Below are 21,692 nucleotides of genomic sequence, written 5' to 3'. Positions count from 1 at the left end.
GATAATCTTAATTTGCTTATTTAAGTCATAATAAAAATAAAAACACTCAGGAAAAATCATCCTAAACACAAGTCAGCTACTGGAGTAAGTTGTGTATAAGAGTCTCTTTTGTGAAGAAAACAAAATTGCTTAACAATGACTCAAAGTATTCATACTTTGCAGCAAAGTCTTGAATAGATATGGGATTGTTACTGAAATTGAAGTAGGTAAGAAACCCACAGTTCTCCAGCAAAGGCTGTTGGCTTAGCTTCAAGGTCAGAGGTGCTGCAGATCTTAGCAGAACTTTAAGAAATGTTCTTTAGCAGAACATGAGATTAGTCTGGATTTGTTTTTCATCAGACACATGCAAGCTAAGAATTCAGAATTGTCCTTCTTTAGTATGTTAAGAATGGCATAAGACAGAAAAAGAACTGCAGCCTTAATTTACTAAATTTATTAATTTGTTCTGTGTGTATCTCAGCATAACCAGTTTCCATGAACAAGTTTAAAGAGAATGAGCATTTTCAAGAAAGGTTAGAAACATAAATCTCTTCACAAACTGTATGCAACTGTTCACAAGGGCTATGTTCCAGGCACCAGATGTTCAACCCTTTCCAGAAAGAGGATGGTGTTGTAGTTATTTGTTAGGAATTATGAATGACAGCACAGTTGTATTAAACCTAAATGTTATGTTTGAGGAGCATATTCTGTTCCATTTTTCCTGTGCCTTTTCACTGCTGCTGTCCTTTTTAATCTCCTCTGCTGACAGTGAGAGCCCATGGTGAGCCTGTTGTGGGTTCATGCCAATGAACCAGCAGCAAAACACCAGGCTCCTGGGTTTAGTCAGTGTATTTGTGAATTTTCTCTGTTGTATCTGGAACTGGGGTTTTAAAGACTTCTCTAGACAGAGCCATTGTTTTAGAAATCCAATCTAGCTCTCTGGAATCAGGAAAACCTATATTCAGAGCACATGTTTCTAATGTTCAGAGGTTATTTAATTTTCTTGCTGTATTCTGTCTACAGCCAAAATATGTTGTATCTTGTAAAGTTCCCTTTTGCTTATGCCTAGTGTATGGTAAATCTGATTGCAGCCTAATTTTTCATGTGGAAAAGGACATCCAGATCTATTAAGGAAAAAAAAAAAAGAAAAAGGAGGAGTTAATATGAAAAAAGAACCCTAAGCTGTACACAGATACAAAATTGAGTTATAGAATAAATGATCAAATGAGTCTAGATAAATTTTCCCAATTTGATGAATTAAATACTATTTTGTTGCTATTAAAAACATTCTTTCAAGCAGTTTAACACTGCACAGTGACAGAGATTAGGGCTCTCACTTGCTACTATAGATTGCTACTATGTACAACATGTTTTGCCCGTCTATTTTCATACCTCAGAGCCGTTCCTATTATTGGTATGATCTTAAAATCACCACTCTCATCACTGCATGCTGGTGGACCCACTAATAATGCTTGCAGAAAGCCAGTGTTTTGGTCTGCTTGTGGTCTGTCTGCCATTCACTAGTAGAAATACGGGACTGGGACCAGACCAGATGTCAGTTTTGGGTAGCATTTCCCTTGAGAACTTTGTAAAAAGTATCAAGTAGTTTTTAAACCGTTTTTATATTATAAAGGGTATTGACGTGGGCTCTTGTGAAAAAATATAGTGTTTCCTTGCTTAGGAAAACCTGGAATTTCTCATCTGTATTCTTTCTCTTTGTACAACTGAAGTGGGGTGGAAGTTCACTATGCTGTCACATTTGATGGAAAAGCCATCAGCAATGCCACCTGGGACCTGATTAGCCTTCATTCAAACAAGGTGGAGGACAACTCCTTCATGGGCATAGAGGATAATCCAACAATTGTGTACACCATCAGTGATTTCCGAGATTATATTGCTGAGATTCTCCAGAAAAATGCTCTGCTTGAAAATGCTTCCATCGCTTTAGATCCAAACTCTCTTCAGCTTATTAATGGTGGGTATTAATTATCATGCATCAGTGTGCCACACATCTGACTTCTTATAAAATAAATCTCAGATGAGTGAATTATTCAGCTGTCCTCTGAAAAATTAAACAGAACGGAATCAACTACGTTGTAGCCTGTTTTGCTCTGATCTTAACCAGGCCAAGTCATGAGCAGTAGGATCCTATTTTTGATCCATTAGCCTGGCCTCCCCATTTTTTATTTTGAAACGGAGGGTTTTAGTGTGCAGTTTCAGTAATATTTTCAAAAAATTAATAGGAATAAAAGGGGGAAATGTGGTTCACATGGTGCACATTACATCAGGGTGACCTTCAGTTTAGTAGCTCTTGTGTTAGTAGCTCTCTTGTGTTTGCCTTAGGCAGCACAAAGGGAATACCTGGATTATTGCTGAATATTCAGTGAGCCTCCCAGAGGTGATGAAAGGGTGCTGTTACTCCTTTGTTCTCATTTTTCCCCTTCACTTCCTGTCAGTGATTTGGAGGCATTTCCAGAAACAAAATCTCTCTGGCAAAATTTTTGAGAAGATTTTACTTACAAATCTGAAATCAGAGAGAGTTTTTCAGTTGGTCTTCCAACACAACTTCCTCACACTATTACTGCAGCCTTTAGATCCCAAGTGTTTCTGTTTCCACAGTGAAGGAAATACTGCACCCTACATCGGAAGACCCGTCCTGGATTACTGAGCATCCAGTTGAGCTGGAGCGACCGGAGTTCAATGTGAGTATGGTTCTGAGCAGTGGCCTTTCTGTTCAAATGGCCTTTGGACACATTTGAACAACTTAGTTCAGCAAGGTAGAATTGTAGCCAGCACTCAGAGCTTCTCTATCCTGTTGTTCATGCAGACTAAGTACTAATCAAGGGACACGTTATATTGGAGTAAGAACTGGTGAAATCTCTCGTGTGACAATTGTAGTGTTTGCTGCCCAACAGTTTTCTGTGATCATCTTATTTTGATTGTAAACATCTCTAAAGAGGTGATCCTTCCTTCCATGATACTACTTTTCTTTGGAAAGAAGAAATAGATGTAAATCCTACAGCTGGCTGCTAGAAAAGATAAAACACTAAGTTTAATAATCTCCTTTTGTTACTGTATTTATTTCAAAGAAAGTTCTTAATTTGGCTTTAAAATGATACCATTCTCCTAATACCAGCAGAGGAAAATTACTGGCACTGGTTCTATTTTTTTGTCTCTTGAAATTGTAGTTGTCTTCCCCAATTCCCTCTGGAATAATCCAAGACACAGACTAGAGTTCTGTATTGGACAGGAGACTTGATGTCCCTGACCATGTCTGTACAAAGGAACTTTAAACAAAGATACTAAGTTAGGTGCCAGCAATGCTGAGATCAAGTCAGTTAGTTCTGCCAACAGAGAGATCTTCTGAGTGCTGAATCATTGTCTGGGCAGTTGGTTTCTGCTCTCCACTCTGTTCTGTAACACAGATGTGCTTTCAACAAGAAATGAGCTCAGATAATGCCCTAAAATCCAGATCCACTTGTGCTGGATGGTAGATTCTCAATCCATCATGAGATAATGTTAAGAACACTGACACATTTAATTTTAGCCAACTTCAGAAAATTTTATGTACACAAAATTTGTTTTCACAGTATGCAAATATTGTTAGAATGGACGTACGTATAATGTCCTTAATTTCATGAAAGTTTTTGTTGAGTTTTAAAAACTGCCTATTGATGTCTAAAATAAAAATTCACATGGATTTGCCATAATGGATTAAACATGTTGTAGATAAACATGAATTTAAGTTAGCTTTCAGAAAAGGGCTTTCTCTTTACTGAAGACATCTTACTAGAGACATTGAACTAGTCTAAAATGTTGTAGATATTAATTTTAGTGAGACAAAGAATTCTGCCATTCTGTACTCTGACAGATGTGCAGGCAGGAAGATATTTTAGAGTAGTGGTAGCTTTGCAATAATAAATTTTAAACCAGTTTTTGGGAATATTATGACAAAAAATGTGGAAGTTATATTTTTCTAATCATGACTATGAACAAAGGCTTCTATGCCTTCAGTCAAAACCTCTGATTATGTAAAAGGTATCAAGTATATCTCCAAACCGGCTGTGTACCATCTGCAATACAGAGGTAATTTACAAAGTAGCTTCAGACAAATACAAGAAAATTCTAAATATGATTAGACAGTATGCAATTGATCAATTATTTCCACAGATGTCAAACCTTTATGGTTCTAGTAGATGCTTTCAAGTAGAACTGCTACCTATGGAAGAGAATTTTGCTGTAGTTTGCCCTAGGTGATTTGAGAATAAGCTGGATTTGTATTAGCATACCAGTATCATGACGTAACATGAGACTGTCATGATTTCATCATCCAATTGCTACTAGATGATACAAATAATTCTTTTGAGTTTTGCAGCTCTCTTTAAAAGTAAGCCAAAAATTAGGTCTAGTTTTTGAAATCCACATTTTCTTGTTGTTTATGTTGTGTTGTAAGGGTAGAATGCTCTGGCTTGAGGAATACAATGCCTTTCTGGCAGCAGAAAATGAAAAATCATGGAAAAGGGTTCTGTGTTTCCAGCCATCTATCATATTTGTAAGCCTTTTACATTGGTGAAAACCAGAACTAGCCAATATTATATTAAACTTGATAGTATAATATATTGCCCTGTAACAAGGATCTTTGAATAATGTTAATTGCCATAGGAGCATTTATCCATATTAAAATAAAAGACAAGGTGCAATCCCTGGCAACTAAATGCTTACATTAAATAAATGTATCAAGGAGCAAGTGCTGGTAGCCTTAATTCATTCTTTATGGAATTAATATGTGTAATTTATTTCTAATTTTGTACAGTAACTCTTCTTACAGCTTTATTTATAGTGGCTAGTCTTGCCAAAAATAAAATTGCTGGAGCATGTCTCTATGGTCTATATACTTTTCAACCAATTTTTACCATATAAATTAAAAAATTTGATGAGACAGTGGTGGCATAACAATTGGCATTTTTAAATATTCTAATACATGCAAACAAGTAATTTAAGAAAAAAAAAAAAAAACAAACCCAAAAACTTAAAAAAACTGGCCTGTTTCCAAAGCATTCAAATGCAGTTTGAATTAAGCTGAATATTTAATTCACCCACGCTTCAAGCTGGAGTAAAATTTCAAATTGAAAAGTATTTGGATTCTTCCTGTTATTCCTGCTGGTCAAGCAATAGAAAGAGATTTGATAGGAACAGTGAGCTACAGAAATGATGACAGTTGTTTTGAACTGTAATACATATTACAGAAACCTGTAATATGCATTCCACTGTATTCCGCTGTAATTTTACTTAACTTTATTTGTTACCATTGGCAATTTGTTAGCCCTTAGCAAATTGCTGCTTCTTGAAATTGCTTGGCAGTTTTTCATACCCTACAGGGTTTTTGGTCCATATCCCACTGCTGCACAGCATTTATGTGTGGGCAGGTATCCATGTAAAACACTAATTCCTGAGTTTTAGGCTATCAGCTTGCTTTCGTAGCCTTGACCAAATAACTTAATATCTTTATTGCCTTTTTCTAATATAATTACTTCATCAGACACCAACTAGGAGATTAATATTCAAAGATGAAATATGCTAACTACTTTAACTGTAAACCAGCTAATGATTGGGACGTGGAATAGTAAGTAAACAGTGTGGTAATTGGAGATGTAACAACAAATCATTTTTTCACATTTCAAATAATTCACAAATTCATTCTGCGTGCACTTTGTTGTTCATCATTACTGCTGATAGATTTTTTTTTTTTTTTCCTGCACAGGTATCTTGGCTTTGAGACTAAATTATTCCAGGTTCTAAATGCTCTTCGTTAGGTTCTGGTCTTTGCTATTCTCTTGGGTACTACAGATATACTAAAAGATATCAATAAATGATAACTGGGCATGCATGCATTGAAGTTCACTTTCTACACTGTTTCACGTATCATAGTAACTGAAATATTAGAATTACTGTATTGGTTGTGTGGCTGATGAATAATAACTGTGAGAGCCTCATCATGCTTTAGGAAGGCAGACAACATTTTTCTTTGATTTAGTTGGAGATGGACAGATTTGTTTTTTCAGCATAGGAAAGGAGATGAGGTTGGATATAGATGGTAAATCTCTTAATAGCCTAAGGGGTTCTGCACTCCAAACGATCTGAATGGTTTCTTTCCCTTTCTCATGGACATGACTGAACATGACATTAGTCAGAAGGATGTGCATTTTACATGTATATTGCACAAGGTTAGCAAGGGTCTGTATTTGCCACCCATCCTGCTGCTGTGCATTGTTACCTCAGAGGCAGTAGTCCAAGGCTTGACCACTGCCTGCTGTTAACCCCTTCTGTGTGTTCAGCCCAATGCAGACAATCAGTGTTTCCCTTGTAGTAGTCAGTCAGTCTTCCAACATACTATTATTGGAAATATCAATAGCGGCTTTATGTTCCAGGACAGCACCTTTTTAGCTGAACGTCCTTCTGCAGATGAGTCAACTGTCAGCAATGCTTTGCCCTTTGACTACACCAAACCAGATTCCACCTCAGACAGTGAGCAGGCCAGTGACAATGAAATCCAGCCAAGACCAGAGAACATGGACTATGAGGCCGGTTTGGCACCCGAAGCTCCACTTTCCTCAGAGGTTGATGTCACTTCTTTGCCTGGGCAGAATTTAGAGACTACTCATTTAGTCACTGTACCAGTGTTAGAACATGATTCTATGGACTCTCTGGAATGGTTTTCAGCCCCCAGTTCTTTAGACGGTAAGTTAATGCCATTAACTGAAGCTTAAATTTGGATACAAGTATTTCCTGATACTCACCAAATTGTAGTTCACTGAAATGTGTTTTCAGAAAAGTCTGAAAATTGAGTATCTTTCTCTGCCAGTTTTTACCTTTTGTGTGTGCATGTATCCAAGAGCTATTTACCAAGGTAAAATGCTTGTAATAGCTCATAATATCTGTTTCTCTCTTCTGGAAATGATACGTACATGGCACTTGTTAAATAGCATAGAAGTAATTTGGTATGTCTTGACTTGGCCCATAGAATATCTGACTGGAAAGTGGGAGAAGTTAACAGGAGTCCTTATGACTTTGGAATACAAAGGCTGGGATATATTATGGAAAATGTGGAACACACATTTACAGATAATAAAATGAATGAAATTTGACACTTTTTATCATAAACAACATCAAATTGTCAATTTGTTTTTATTTTTAATGTTTGAAGATATTGGACTATCTGAAGAACTTTTGCCTTTAAGTCCTTCTCACCTTGTGCCTGAAGAATCTCCATCTACTGATGACTATGCAGTTCCTCTGCTCTCTGCACCAACAGTGGCCTCTTCGTCAGTTGTAGAGACTGATATTAAAGAGAAGGAAGAAGTAATCCAAGGTAGTCCTGAGGGCAGTGACAGTGCAGACTCTGTGGAAGAAATTCCTTTTCCCTTAGAAGTGCCCCCTATGGAAGACGAAACTGATATATTTCTTAGAGATAGGGTTATATATGATGATGGGTCTGGTTCAGCTTTTGATGGTTCAGGAAAAGAAATGGAATCAAGTATCTGGCCTCGGGAAGAAGCAACCCTGGAACCAGTTTTCTACCCTGGTCCTGATAGCTGGCTTGAAGATGAAAATGAGTCTTTATTAATCAAAACTGAGGATATTCCTGAAGGCATGATTTTAGACTATATTCTTAACTCTGGGAATAAATTAGATTATGATCTTTCCAAAGGTGAGAATGAAGGGATAGTCGATATAAAAGATTTCTTTGATGAGTCTGAAATATTTGTCTTTCCAGAGACTACAACTCTGCAAGTACCTCTGTTACAGACAGAAGAGCCATCATCTGTGGAACCATCTACACAGACAGAAACACTGGGCATGTATGATTCCTCTTTTGTCATGCCAGCTGGAGAGGCCCCTGTCTCACCACCATATACAGGTCTGTCTGTGGAAGATAGTCTCCATATATCTACAGGGACTGTCAGTATGGAGCAACCTGAGGAGTCTAGTGTAGGCCAGAACATAATCCCTGAAGTAGTTGAACACCAAAACAAAGACAGGGCAGTGGTAGAAGAACTATTCACAGTGAAGCAGCCAGATGTAATGGAAGCTGCTACAATAGAACACTTGGACACAGTCTCTTTAGAAACTATTCTGACTGCAGATCCTTCTGTGGTAAAGCCTGATGCTTCCACAGAAGAGCAGCGAGCCCTAGATTCATCATTGGCAGTCCAAAACACTCGTGGATCAGCAGTGAAGGAACCAGCTGATGTTTGGCCTATTGACAGGGCACTAGAAACCTTAGATCAGACAGTGCAACCAGCAATGCCAGTGGTTACTCAAGGTTCAGTTGCAGTTCCTTCTGTAATAGGTCACACCACTGTCCTAGAGGGCTTTGCTGGACAGGATGGTACAGACCATGGCACACATATTTCCATGAGCTTCAGCACTGTTATGGATTATCAAACAGTGAGTGTAACAACAAGCACCATTGAGCTTTTGTCCCATCTTCCTCCTGTGGGATCCATGCCATCATTATCTGTGGCTACCTCAACAAAGCTGGGAGATGAAACAACAAGAGTCCTGGATGTTTCAGTAGACCTGGGTCGTGTTAGCACTGTCCAATTTTCTCCTGAGCAGACTGAGGAGGGAAGGAGAATGACTGAAAGTCACATGGAGCTAACAACTCGTGTCCAGTCCACAGAGATGGCCAGTGTGGCTTGGGCCACACATGAAACTCATTACAGTAGTACCGTCCCATCCCGAGCTCTAGTGGTGTTTTTCAGTCTTCGGGTTACCAACATGATGTTTTCAGAGGACCTGTTTAATAAAAACTCCCCTGAATACAAAGCCTTGGAGCAGCGATTCTTGGAACTGGTAAGAGTCACTTCTGTGCTAAATGTCCATTACCACCAGACAGACAAAAACTGTTGGTAAATTATGTTTAGTCATCTCTCTTTTGCAGAAAGCAACTCAGAACTGGTGTTCACATATAAGATTTGTGTCCCTTGGTGGGGAAAGTTCTGTCTGGAAATGGATGGTGGGATGCTGTTCATCTTTTATTCAGATAATAGTCTCTCTAAAGGAGAGCTCCTTAGCATCATGGACCAGCTGCTCTGCTGGTGTCAATAAATATAGCAGTGTAGCTGAAGTCACTACTACACTCCCCCTACTTGCTTCCAGAGTGCTCTGTATTTAGTGTGTAGGGAGGAAGATGCAAGAAAACCTGGGCTGTGAGCAGGTAACTTTTCTGCAACACATTCAACCTGTTCTAAGTGGGAGGTAGCTCAGGGAACTAAGCTGTTCCTAACCTGACTGATGACTTGGAAAGCCACACAGGAGTTATACAGCAACAACTGCCAAATTTTAACTGTGAAATTCCCTTCTTCTGAGTGAAACAAGCATTCTCTTGTGAGAATTGAAGGAAGCAAAGCAGAGAGAGGGACGGGGACATGCTTGAGGGAAAAACCCTGTGAAATGGCAAGTATTCCAGGTACTTAGATCAAGGGAGAACACAATGTGTGTCCTGAGAACTGTGTTTCTGAATTGTAGATTTTTAGAAACTCCTTGCAAATTGCTATACTCTTAAGAACTGCCTGAAGTACTCAGGCTCCTGGCAGGCTGCCAGCACAGACCTCAGCTGGGTAAAGATTAATGCCCTTGATGTAGGATTTGGATAAAATCATTCAGACTCTAATTGTCTGCTGCAGTAACAGTGCAACTGGCTCGAGCAGAGACTCAAAGATTCAGCTTTTCTGTCATATCCCTTGTGTTGCAGCTGGTGCCCTACCTTCAGTCAAATCTAACAGGATTCCAGAATCTGGAAATCCTGAACTTCAGAAATGGTAGCATTGTGGTGAACAGTCGAATGAAATTTGCCAAACCTGTGCCTCGAAATGTCACCAACGCTGTGTACATGATCCTGGAAGATTTCTGCAACACTGCATATCACACCATGAACCTGGCCATCGATAAATACTCCCTGGATGTGGAATCGGGTAAGGCAGCATGGAAATGCAGTTTAAAGCAAGAGATAAAGAAAAATTTCTGGTTTAAGTGCTAAGGTTCCCACAGCTCAGAGGCTGCCCACTGCTTTTCACAGGCTGGGCTTTAGAAAGACAGTCTTTCATAGAGTAAAAACAAACAAATGAAAATCTGCTCTGGGACTAAAGAAATGAATGTCAACGTGGGACCCAGACAGAGAAAGCTGTATGGGATCCATATAGATTTATGGAGAAAAATCAATGCATAATGCCCCTGCATTGAGTGGAGGAACAGACGGCTCAGGGAGAAGTGGTGCCCATCTCTTTTGTGCTTACTTTCATGTCTGGTTTGAACTTACTCCACATGGTTATTCCCACAGGTGGTAGCCAGTTTACCTGCCAGGTGGGCACCTGCACTGGTAGCAGTTGCTGCCTCATGCTTGGGGTAAGGTCTTGATTACACTAAAAAGTGACAAGCCCTCTTGCTTCACTTCTCTGATACAGGGAGAAGGTTGTTTTGTTGTTTTTTTTTTCCCTGTCCAAGTTAGCCAGTAGTTTACCATATAAGCAACCCAGAAATCTCTCCTGTTTTAAGGTTAGAGAAAAATAAGAGTGCTGACCTGTTGGCATATGGTAGCTGTTCTTCCCAGATAGGTATCTTATAATGATGGTCTAATTAGCATGGCAAATGTTCTGATATTGATTGTTTAGCTGTATGCCAGCCTCTTAAGCCTGATACAAGTGAGATATCTTAAATGCTTCAAGCTTGTACTCCTTGCAGACAAAAAGGCAAATCCCCTTGCAGCAGATGGTGAGTGCCTGATATCCCACTGCCCTTCCCCATATGCGGCCTAGGCTTTCCATAGCAAGAAATACTGGAGATCACCTGTGGTTTACTAATTTGTAAAAGAGAGTTCCAGCAGACAGAGAAAATACGAGGTGCTGTCTGTTCCAATATGAAAAAAAATCGCTTCATACTTCCTTTTTTGACTGTTTTTGGGTGGTCCTAGCCATGCCACTGGCATGTGCAGACAGGGGAATATTTGCTAGTGCTTATTCACCTTAGCAGAACCTTTTGTTACTCAGGAAAGGTGCACACTGGATTTTTGTGGATTATCAGGAACCCATTAGAGATGCTGACAGCCAGCACCCTGTCTCAGTTAAGGCTCTCCCCTTTCATTAATAGTTTTTGCTCTGTGTATTGTCAGGTGAGCAAGCAGATCCCTGCAAGTTCCAGGCCTGCAACGAGTTCTCTGAGTGCTTAGTAAATCGCTGGAGTGGGGAAGCTGAGTGTGTCTGCAATCCTGGCTACCTCAGCATCGATGGGCTGCCCTGCAACAGCATTTGTGATCTGCAGCCAAACTTCTGCCTGAATGACGGCAAATGTGACATAAGCCCTGGGCAAGGGGCCATCTGTAGGTAGGTCACCCTGCTGCTGAAAGTTGTGCTTCCTGGATGAAAACTCTTATTGTCTCCTCTGTTGTAGTGTTCTATAAGATTTGTCAAAAAATTTGTGCAATATTGTGTAACAAGTGAGTAGATTGTAATTATCATTCATGTTGTGCTGCTCAGTGCAAGTCACAGTATTAACATTAGTTTTCCTATCTATATATCATAAATGAGACAGTAACAAATCAATAGAACAGAAACATCAGAAAATAAAACTAACGAGGAATAGCGGTTGTAATGGAACACACTCGGTTGTTCAAATCACTTTTATTGGCCTTTGGGGACAGAATTTACCTCCAGAGGTTTATCAAGTAGCAAAGTGTTCAATAGTGTCATGTCACCTATGAGAGGTTATTCCATAACAGAAATTTATATCTGAACATCACATTGATAGTGCATAAATACATTAAATAGACTACTTTTGGTCTGGAAAAAAGATCAAAGTAAATAATTGTACATTTGGGTTCATAAAAGGATGAAGGAACAGGTCCCAGATATTTGCTTAAAAAAAAAGATACAGATACATCTGAACTGGATCGCTGTATTTTGCAGGAAATAAAAGAGACTTTGTGCAAGATGCAGACAAGGTGGTGATGCCCCTGACATGGCACTTTACTTTTTACTTTTCAAACAATATTATAGTCTATTTTTACAAATAAAATGTGTCTATCAACAAAAATTAAGAAAATGACCACAAACAATAGTATTACTACTAGTAGTTATTTATGTTACTTCATGTGATTTTTTTTTTAAAGTTCGCCTAGAACTTCTTTAAAGTCAATCTTAGACTGCTAACAGTTAACAGAAGAAATAAAAACTGTTTTAAAACTTTAAAATTTGATATTATTAAATATGAATTATACATTTAAACATTTGTGTGATAGTGTTAATCAGAAGCAGGTAGGTATGTGAAACCAAGCCTGTTCCAGTCCTACCTTTGCAGTGTTGATATGTCACATGCAAGGCTCAATCAGGGCAGGAGTTTTTCCTCAGTCTAAACATCTTCCAGTTTTAACACCTCACAGGGTACTGTACATTTCATAATGCACAGGTGTTTTCCACCACAAATGCGTTACCCTTTTTGCTATTTTACCTCCCTGCATTCAATTCCATGATTGGGGTAGTTCATCCTGGAACTACTACTAGAGGAGGCTCCTGGAAGACCCTTTCTGTGGCCTTTCAATACTTAAAGGGGGCTTGAAAGAAAGGTGAAGACAAACTCTTTGCCAGGGTCTGTTGTGATAGGACAAGGTGTAATGGTTTTAAACTAAAAGAAGGTAGATTCAGACTAGATATAAGGAAGAAATATTTTACAGTGATGGTGGTGAAACACTGGAACCCGTTATCCAGAGAGATGGGTAGATGCCCCTGGACTGGATGGGGCTCTGAGCAACCTGATGTAGTTGAAGATGTCCCTGCTCATTGCAGGGGACTAGATGACCATTAAAGGTCTCTCTCAACTCAAACTGTTACATGATTATCTACCAAAAAGCATGTACATATAATAACAATAATAAGGAAAATTAGTGATTGGACAATGCAAAGATATTTATTGGGGTGACTTAACTGAGGGCACATCGTAACAGGAACTTAAATACATTAACCAAAGCTTTTGCTGGTGTGCAATTTCCCTGTGTTTCTTTGTGGCAGGTGCCGTGTGGGAGAGAACTGGTGGTACAGAGGGGAGCACTGTGAGGAATACGTGTCTGAGCCACTGGTTGTGGGTATTGCAATAGCTTCTGTGGTAGGATTCCTTCTTGTGGCATCTGCAGTCATCTTCTTCTTGGCCAGGACCCTTCGAGACCAGTACACAAAGAGTGATACTGGGGACTCCCAGGGGTAGGTGGCGCCATCTAATATTTTAAAACACATCGAATACAATGAGGATAATTCTGTCATAAGTCTTATACCACACAGTTTACAAGCAACAGGACGTGCAGGCACCTCCAAATGCCAGGCTTCCTTAGTCTATCTGCTGCCCTTCCAGGCTGCAGAGAAGCTCACAGTGTGTTTATTGCTCCCCCAGGCAGGGTGACAGCCTCTCGTCCATTGAGAATGCAGTTAAATACAACCCCATGTATGAAAGTGACACGACTGGCTACAGCCATTATTACCGGAGGTATCCGCAGCTAACGTCCTACAGTTCTACCAGTGCAGAGACATCCACAGACTACAGCAGTGAAGAGATCAGGCACATTTATGAAAACAGTGAGCTTACCAAGGAGGTAAATGACCTTGTTTTCATGGTGGCATGGGAAAGATCATGGAAACAGTAAGCTTACTCCACACTTTTAACCTCAGAGGTGGGCCCGATCTTTCCCCAGTGTCTATGCTCCAGATAAACAGGTTGCAGCTGCTGCAGCTATTTAAAAGAAGACAGAAAAGCTTGGGTTTTTTCTGACCTGTAATGAATTACACATAATAAAGGAGCTGACCCCTTAGGCAACTTCATGGGAGTTGGGGAAGTTTGATGTATTACTTGACACACCTTTTAAAGCCAACTCGTTTATGTAAGAGTAGTTACAGAGTGAAAAATTGGTACATCCAGGCCTTTTCACAGGGCAGTTTTGTTTTGGGTGTTTTCTGATTGTTTTTAAAGTGTAAGTCTTTCTATAAGCTGCAAGTTAGATCACATCTTATTTCTTCCTGTATACACAGTATCCAAGGTTTACTCTAGATGGCTAAAGAGAAGGGATTTACATCCCAGAACTAACCACAGATCCTTAAACAACTGTGAAAGGTGTGAATCCAGTATGTAGCTGGTAGGCTGACTGGTAGGCAAAGTATCTCTGAGAGATAAATGATTTTGTTAAAGCCTGTTGAAATGCCACACTCTGTCCAAACCCTGGTTTTGGTTTAAAAGTGAAGTATTACTGAATTCAAATGAAGTGCTTCACTTATTTTTTATTTTCAAATAGAAAAATTATAATAAAATAAATAAAATAAAGAAGAAATTTAGCATTGGAGTGCCCAATTTCAAGCTCCACTCTTTGAAATAGCAACACATAGGAGTTTTATTTTCCAAAACCCAGAAATCAGTTATTTCAGTAGCATTCTGATTTCTATTGTGTACTTACAATTCTGTTTGTTGTATTCTAGGAAATTCAGGACAGAATTCGAATTATAGAGCTCTACGCTAAAGACCGCCAGTTTGCAGAGTTTGTTAGGCAGCATCAAATGTGAGTGAAATGTCTTGTCTGGATAACTAACTCCTTTGATATTGTGTCCTCTGGACTTTACATTACTGTATTATTTTTTAAGGTTCTAGAAATGCTGGGACACTAGAGGCTAAGATTTCAACATTACTTTTGAAGAGGTTCAACCCTTTTACAGTATTTAATAATCCCAGAAGTCCCAGGGAAAAAAAAAAAAAAAAAAAAAAAGCAGTGAAGGGGAATTCCAGAGTTAATGGGTGTCAGAGCTCTGACATCAATTTAGGTCCTTGAAAGCACAGATAGAATATTGTTAAATCATCTGGTGTAATTCCCATTACCCAGTGCTTTGTTTAAAACCAGAAATTTTAAAAAGCCTAAACAAAAATGCTAGTTTGTCTTGAGTTCTCAAGACTTGGCAACTGACCAGCACTGGACAGATCATTGGTACAGTCCTGTCTGGTATGATGGGCACCAGTTGTAACAGAAACTTTAAAATTCCAAACAATTAATCGGTCTGAGCTGTATGCTTTGATGAAAGCTAAGCACAAAGAAGGTCCTCAAAGACTGAATTTTAGCATGCACACTCGTGTGAAATGTATTCCTGCTGTAAGAAGCAGCAAACCACAACTTGCTGGGTTATTTTGAACAATACTGTAGTACAGTTCTTTGGCATCCTATTAAAAATATATACAGTGGCAAAATCTTGTGTTCCCAGATCATCAGTAATATTTTTTTTTTAATTGAAAGGAACAGCAGTTCCCATTTTTCCATGTCAGTCGTTCATTTTTTTTATCTTGCAAAGGATTAGCGTCTAGATTTTCCACAGCTGGAAAACAGTAAGGGCTGCCTTATATAAGCCTTGAATCCAATGTTTGAAAGAGATGAACTTAACCACTGCTTTTCTGTTTTTCATTTTAGGAAGCTGCTTTAAGAAAAAAAAGAAATTGATAGAATACACGTGGGAGATAAATGCTACCTTGATGCCCCAGCAATGGGCTCACATGTAACTGCAAAGTTACTTATAGTCTTAACATTGCATGGATGGATATTGATGTTTTCTAAATGAAAGGCTAAAATGTACAGATGTCTGTTTATCTCAATTTCTTCTGGCTTTTCCATGTAAGCTGACACTTTTAAGAGGCAATCAGAAGTGGCAGAGGTTATGAAAGTTCCATTTTCTTTAACTTCAAAATGGACATTGAAAGATTTTGTATACAAAAGGCAAAAAAAATCCCCTCGGACAAGACAAGATACATGCACAGCCAAAATAAAATGCACATTGAAAATCCCTGCCTGGCATTTTATCCCCTCACTGGAGGTTCCAGTGGCAATTTTATGGGTATAAAACACTAGCAGAAGGAAATATTTGATTTGCAAAGGAATGAATTGTAGGGGAGAACTACTGCGCTAGGGTTATGTTAGCATTATTTTAAAGCATTTGCAAAATTTTATAGCAGACACAAACAAAACCTCACTGGAAAAGCTATTCTTCTGTACAGCTGCCTGATGTACATTTTGCCACCTGGCATTAGCAAAGAAGAGGATAGTGCTGAGCCTGCAGCCCCCTGGGGGCTCTCCCTGCAAATCAGCATCACCACCACCTGTCAGTGACCCCACAGGGAGCCTTGGCTAGGCAGGACAGTGCTTCTGCACCACACTACAGTGTCTTTAAAGCCAGGATGGGTGGTTCTCTAGCTCATTCTGGCAGACATACAAGCTGGGGCACAGAAGGGCTTCTATCATACAAATGTTCTGTGAAACTTAAGTGACTAACATTGATTTTTACTTTTTTTTTTTGTATGTATACATTTTGTTTCATATTTACTAAGATAATTGCATTATTTATTTGTTGTGTGTTTCCTTCCCAGCTTGTTTTCATAATGGATTTAGTTGTTGAAATAGAAAAATGACTCGTTTTAATAATGAAATATTACACTGGCATTTGTGCCCATTTTTATATCTATATTATATTTAGTGTTTACTCACGGTTGAATTCAGCCAACTAATATTTGAAATTACTGAACTGGGCAATAGCCTGCCGTGAGCACCCTTTCAAAATCAGGTACTTAAGTCAGCACTTTCCTGTAGGGAAAGGAAAAACTGAAATTAGTTTACTGGAAACCAGCATAGAATTCCTTAAATAGAAAAAGCATTTCGAAACAGCTGAATTGAGAGGGGTATTTCCAAGAAAAGAAATAGATTTTTATCTTCAAGTTATGAAGAGAGTTCTGACTACATGTGTTGGGGTTCTGTTCAGTCACCCAATGTCTCTTGTTTAAGTCATTAACACAGCTGTCAGGGTTAGGGCATCAATTACAATCACATTAGCTTGTGCTAGCAAAAAAGGGCAAGTGATTTATTTCTACTACATCTGTAGTTATTGGCCCACATGTGCCAACAGCCACCTGATACTTTCTAGAGTTAAGTGAGAGTGAGAATTACTGGATTGTTTTTAGACAGCTTAGCTAAACAACAGAATATTTTAATGCAATTTTTCTACATGTCCTGGAGAATCTCACTGGATCATTTGTGTAGTACCTTCTTGCCTTGAGTGGCAGGGGATGGGTATCAGAGCCACACATCTGTCAAAGAAATGCTTATATAAACCACTGAAAGCCAAATAATGCCAAACAGCAGGAAATATTATGGTGCTGCTGAACATTGTCAGAGCAGAGAATTGCTGGGCTCAGGGTGGGCAGCAACCTGGGACTTGTTTCTGTGCAGCTCAGCTGCCAGCCCTGGGAGATTTGGTGCTGCTCCTGCTGGGTGCAGCAGTGGATGGCAGCTGGGATCACAGAGGTTTTCAAGGTATTCTGCTGTGCACAAGCTGAGAGGAGGCTTGGTTACACTGAGTGTGAGGTGTTTCAGTGAATATACAGTGATATTTTCTTTGTGTGTGTGTATACATATGAAAATGATGGTATGTTTTCACTACAATAAAAATTTATTTCCAAATTTTTTTTCTATAACATTCATGTAGAGACTATGGGTTTGACATGGAGAAGGTGTCTTAGCCATGAGCATTTATGTGTGTGTAGGATCAGAAAATTGTTTTATTTTAACAGAGTTGGCTAAGCTGTTAAACTTCTTTGCTAACTAAAGTGCCAAATATAGTTCATTGACACTTGCAAAGCTATAGATGGAAAATTCATGCTGGAAAGCACATTCCTGGGTGCTTTGCTTTTACTTAAACTCTTTTGAAGATGTTTCATCCCTATTCAAAAAGCCAAGAACTGAAAGATTGACTTTGATACTTTCCCAAATCCAAGGCAAATATAAAGAACTCTAAATATTCTAACAAAACAAACAAAAAAATTCCCAAACCCACAAAACAAAATAAAAGCCAACCACCTCCCAACAAAATCTATCAGTCTATTATCAGTTAGCATTGCTTTTTCACTTGATAGAAGTAAAAAGTGCAGGTTTGAATGACTTGGCTTAATTTAAGAGCATGGAAAAAAGTAGGTACTGTTCACTAAATGCTGACAGGTCTATCAGCATCTGTGGCTCCCCTCAAGGATGGAAGCACAGAAGAAAATTAGGTCCCCCAGGATGCGACCAGCTGCCCCTTTAACAGAGGGTCTCAAACACACAGCAGCCCAGGCTGGATCTCTCAAGACATTTTTAAACCTCAAGTCATGAATCTACAGTGGCAGAATTCTGCCAGGGCCAGAAATTCTGACAGAAAACAAGTGTCCAGGGCTGCAAGACTATCAGCCTTTCAGGCTGAATTGTGTGCTTGTCTTGTATTTGCTTTTTTTGCAGAGCACAGAGCCTTACCCAGCAAGAAGCTAAAAGATACCAAGTAACTGAGTCTGTATTCCATGAAGCCCCAGACTGTGAGCTTCAGGTACTGCTGGATAACTCTTTAGTTCTAGAAAACAGGCTTTTTCAGGTTCTCAGAGACAGCTGAAACTACAAATTTCTCCTATCTCCTCCAAACCTCCAAGGAAGTGCATGAATAAACTTTTTACGTTTTAAGAACTTACAGCTTAAATGTTAGAATGAAAAAAGCCTTTAATAATCAAGATTTTAATTCACATTTCTCATCAGGCCTGCTGTAATTGTTCCTTATTCTGAAGGGCTACAGGAGTATGAGAGGACTTTGAGCCTTCTGCCACATGGATTCTGTGAAGAGAGGCATGCAAAGGTGCTGGAGCTCCAGCATAGGCACAGTCATCTCATCCTATAAAACACAAACCAAAAATATTCACCAATACCAATTTATTTGTCTATCTGTAAGCATTGTAGGACAGACACAGACTGAATCTATACAGCATAGGAAATGGGTTAGGGCATCGTTACTGTTTTAAATATCAGTAAAAAACTCACAGGGATTTTGTGGTGCTTGGTTTATTTGAAGGGTACTACAACACCAGTAGCATTTCTGTCTTGTCTTTCCGCTACTTGATCCAGTTTGGGAACAGATGCATCATCTTCTACATAACATTGATCCATTTGCTTTGGTTTTGCAACTGGAAAAAAATTCCAAAGCTATTCCTGTGCCAGGAATTTTTTTAATTTGTCAGACCAAGTGGGAAAATTTTAGTTTTGCCGTATTTATCACTAATTAACTCTCCAATTCCAGATTATTAATGACCCCCAGGAATTTTTGTTGAGTTCCTGTCCTCTTGGACTCTTGTTTATGCTGCTACTCACCCTCCTTGCTGGGTCACCCACCACACTGAGCAGTGCAGGCAGATCTGCTTGGGGGATGGCAGCAGGTTGCAGGACTAAAACATAATCTTGCCTGGGCTGCTACAGCTGTTCTGAGCCTGTGCTTTTAGTTTTCCTGTGTTTCCAGTTAAGCACAAAAGTAGATTCCAACTCTTAGTTGTTTCAGGATGAGAAATATCCTCAATACTAGAATTTTGTGAGACAGATGCCAATTTATATTTTTTAAAAATCAATTCTACCATCAGCATATCTAAGGACTTTGTTTCTGTACTAAATATATAAGTTGGAGTAAACTACACTTAAAGCTTTACCTTTTATAAGGGGACACTGCCCCCAGCTCTCATTTATACAACTAAACCAACAAAATAGGACTCTGTGTCTTGAATCATTGGAGGTTTAAATGTTGTTCAAAAATCTATTAAGCATAAATTAGAGTTGGTGTTAATTAGGCTTGCAGTTGCATCTCCACAGCTGATTACCAGATGGGGAAACCATGCCTTTCTGGAAAGGTTGACATAGCTTGAACAGAAATGAAAATGGGAGCAATAAAGGATATGGCTACACGTCAAAACTTTATGTTGTAGCACAGGCATGTGGCTGGGTAAAAGACAGCAAGTGAAGAAGTAGAGTTTCAGAGGTGAGCTTACAAGCAAACTGAAGTGTGAAAGATTTCCATCTACTCATGGGAGACAGCTATGAGGAAATTCACTCAGCCCCACCCAAAGAAGATTACACAGTGATTACATGATCACTTGTCTCAGAAAGGGAGGGGGATGCAGAACACTTCCAGCAGCAGCACAGGACTCATCTCCTGCTGTGACCTACAGGTAACTGACTGCAGTTAATTGTTTGTAGATCACATCATCTGCTCAGTAAGGCAGTGCCTTTTCTTCCCATTCCCAGTTTCACATGGAAAGATCAGAATGTTTTGATCCAAAAGAGTGCCTTATACAGTCCTACAATAAGCCAGAGACTGCTGCACAGCTTTTTATCCTTTTTTGTCCTTTGTTATTTAAAGTTTTTATTAAAAAATTAAAACAACCAGAAAAAACAACAACAATGACAACAAAAATCAACAAAATCTTCCCACACTTATTTTTAATGTTTGCTTTTTACCTGCTCCCCTTAGGCATGGAGGCAAACCCACAGCCATGGTGGAAGGCAGTGTCATCTACAGAGCTATTCCATACGGAATTCTCATTTTGCTCTTCTTCCCACCACATCAACATTTATAAAGTCAGCATGTGAATATCTGTTAAAAAAACCCATCAAGTTTCAAAAACGATCCCACACTGGAATGTCCTCCCAAGGCTAGCAGGGAATGTGAATGGGAGCCTCATAAACACTGAGACTGACCCTTAAACCTTTAGAATTATGCAGATAGCTCCTGATGGACAGGCAAATGCAACACTGAATACACCAAGGTAACAAAAGCAGAAGCAGTGGCTATGTGACTGGAGAGTAAGGTGGATGGTAAATGCTTTGGGGTTATCTCTAAGAATATTGATGCCACCATGGACATTTTTCAAAGAGCAAAGCACATGAGAGCTTTTCACTTATCTGCCAAGAAAAGGAAGGAAAGAGAAGCTCCTGGTAAGGTGTTCAAAGCACAGAACTAGTCCACAGTTTACAGGCAGACCAAACCAGTCTCTAAAAGGGAATAATTTAGCTTGGAAAGATGGAATAAAATCATGTCAGGAAAAGTAAAGTAAAGAAAGATATTATATTTTAAAGGTTTTTTTCCTGTATAAGGAAGAGGAGAAATACCCCACAATCATTAAGATTTGATAAACTTTCAAGTCAAATCCAGCTTTTATGTAATTATCCTTAATATTGCTTTGCAAAGGGGAGAGCAGAACTTTGAGCATTTTTCCCAGTCAGGCCCTCTGCAACCTGCTCTGCACCCAGAGATAAGCGGGAAGGAAGGACGCATCTATTGCTGTGTGCATCTATTCTTGGAGGTTACATGGAAAATTTTACTTCTGAAATATTAGTGAGGGTTGTGCATGACCAGCAGAGCAGGGGTTCTGCAGCTTCACTGCTCAGCACCTATTCAAGAACTGTCTTGTATCAAGTACTCTCAGCTGCCTGTGAACAAACTTGTGAAGTGTGCACTGTTCCTCTCCAGATTGAGCACTGCAGCACACCTTATCATGATATAAAAACCTGATTAGCTGTGATGACCAGTATGTTTCAGAAGCACTTAACAAAACTTTCCAGTCTTTAATTACTTGTGTGCAAAAAACAGGTGATTTTATAACATGAGAAACTTGGTCATGGGGGAAAAACCCCACAAGACAATGCAACAAAAATAAGAGAACTGTTCAGCCCTGTAATATAGAAAACCGAAGATGAGAATTCTCCAACACTCATGAAAACCTCTCATATACATTTATTAAACAAGCTCTAGTTAACTAAGCATCCTGACATACAATGGTTGTGCCCTGTCCCCATTCTACTCTGGGAAATA

The 21,692-nt window shown here is 39.2% G+C and overlaps 1 protein-coding gene across 1 annotated transcript in view; it reads left to right on the top strand.

Moving 5' to 3' along the window:
* IMPG2 (interphotoreceptor matrix proteoglycan 2) overlaps positions 1-15,532 on the top strand; it is a 53,101-nt gene extending 37,569 nt beyond the window's left edge. The window contains exons 12-21 of the mRNA XM_053935986.1: positions 1,710-1,954; positions 2,599-2,681; positions 6,408-6,717; positions 7,184-8,835; positions 9,737-9,956; positions 11,150-11,360; positions 13,041-13,229; positions 13,417-13,615; positions 14,490-14,569; positions 15,464-15,532. Coding sequence (XP_053791961.1) covers positions 1,710-1,954; positions 2,599-2,681; positions 6,408-6,717; positions 7,184-8,835; positions 9,737-9,956; positions 11,150-11,360; positions 13,041-13,229; positions 13,417-13,615; positions 14,490-14,569; positions 15,464-15,476 — 3,202 coding nt within the window. The 3' untranslated portion in view covers positions 15,477-15,532. The remainder of the gene's footprint in view (positions 1-1,709; positions 1,955-2,598; positions 2,682-6,407; positions 6,718-7,183; positions 8,836-9,736; positions 9,957-11,149; positions 11,361-13,040; positions 13,230-13,416; positions 13,616-14,489; positions 14,570-15,463) is intronic.
* Positions 15,533-21,692: the final 6,160 nt, after the last annotated feature.

Source organism: Vidua chalybeata, chromosome 2, assembly GCF_026979565.1.
Source record: "Vidua chalybeata isolate OUT-0048 chromosome 2, bVidCha1 merged haplotype, whole genome shotgun sequence".
In the NCBI taxonomy this organism is placed as follows: domain Eukaryota; kingdom Metazoa; phylum Chordata; class Aves; order Passeriformes; family Viduidae; genus Vidua; species Vidua chalybeata.
The sequence above is the reverse complement of the archived record's forward strand: the minus strand, read 5'-3'. Positions and strand labels throughout refer to the sequence as shown.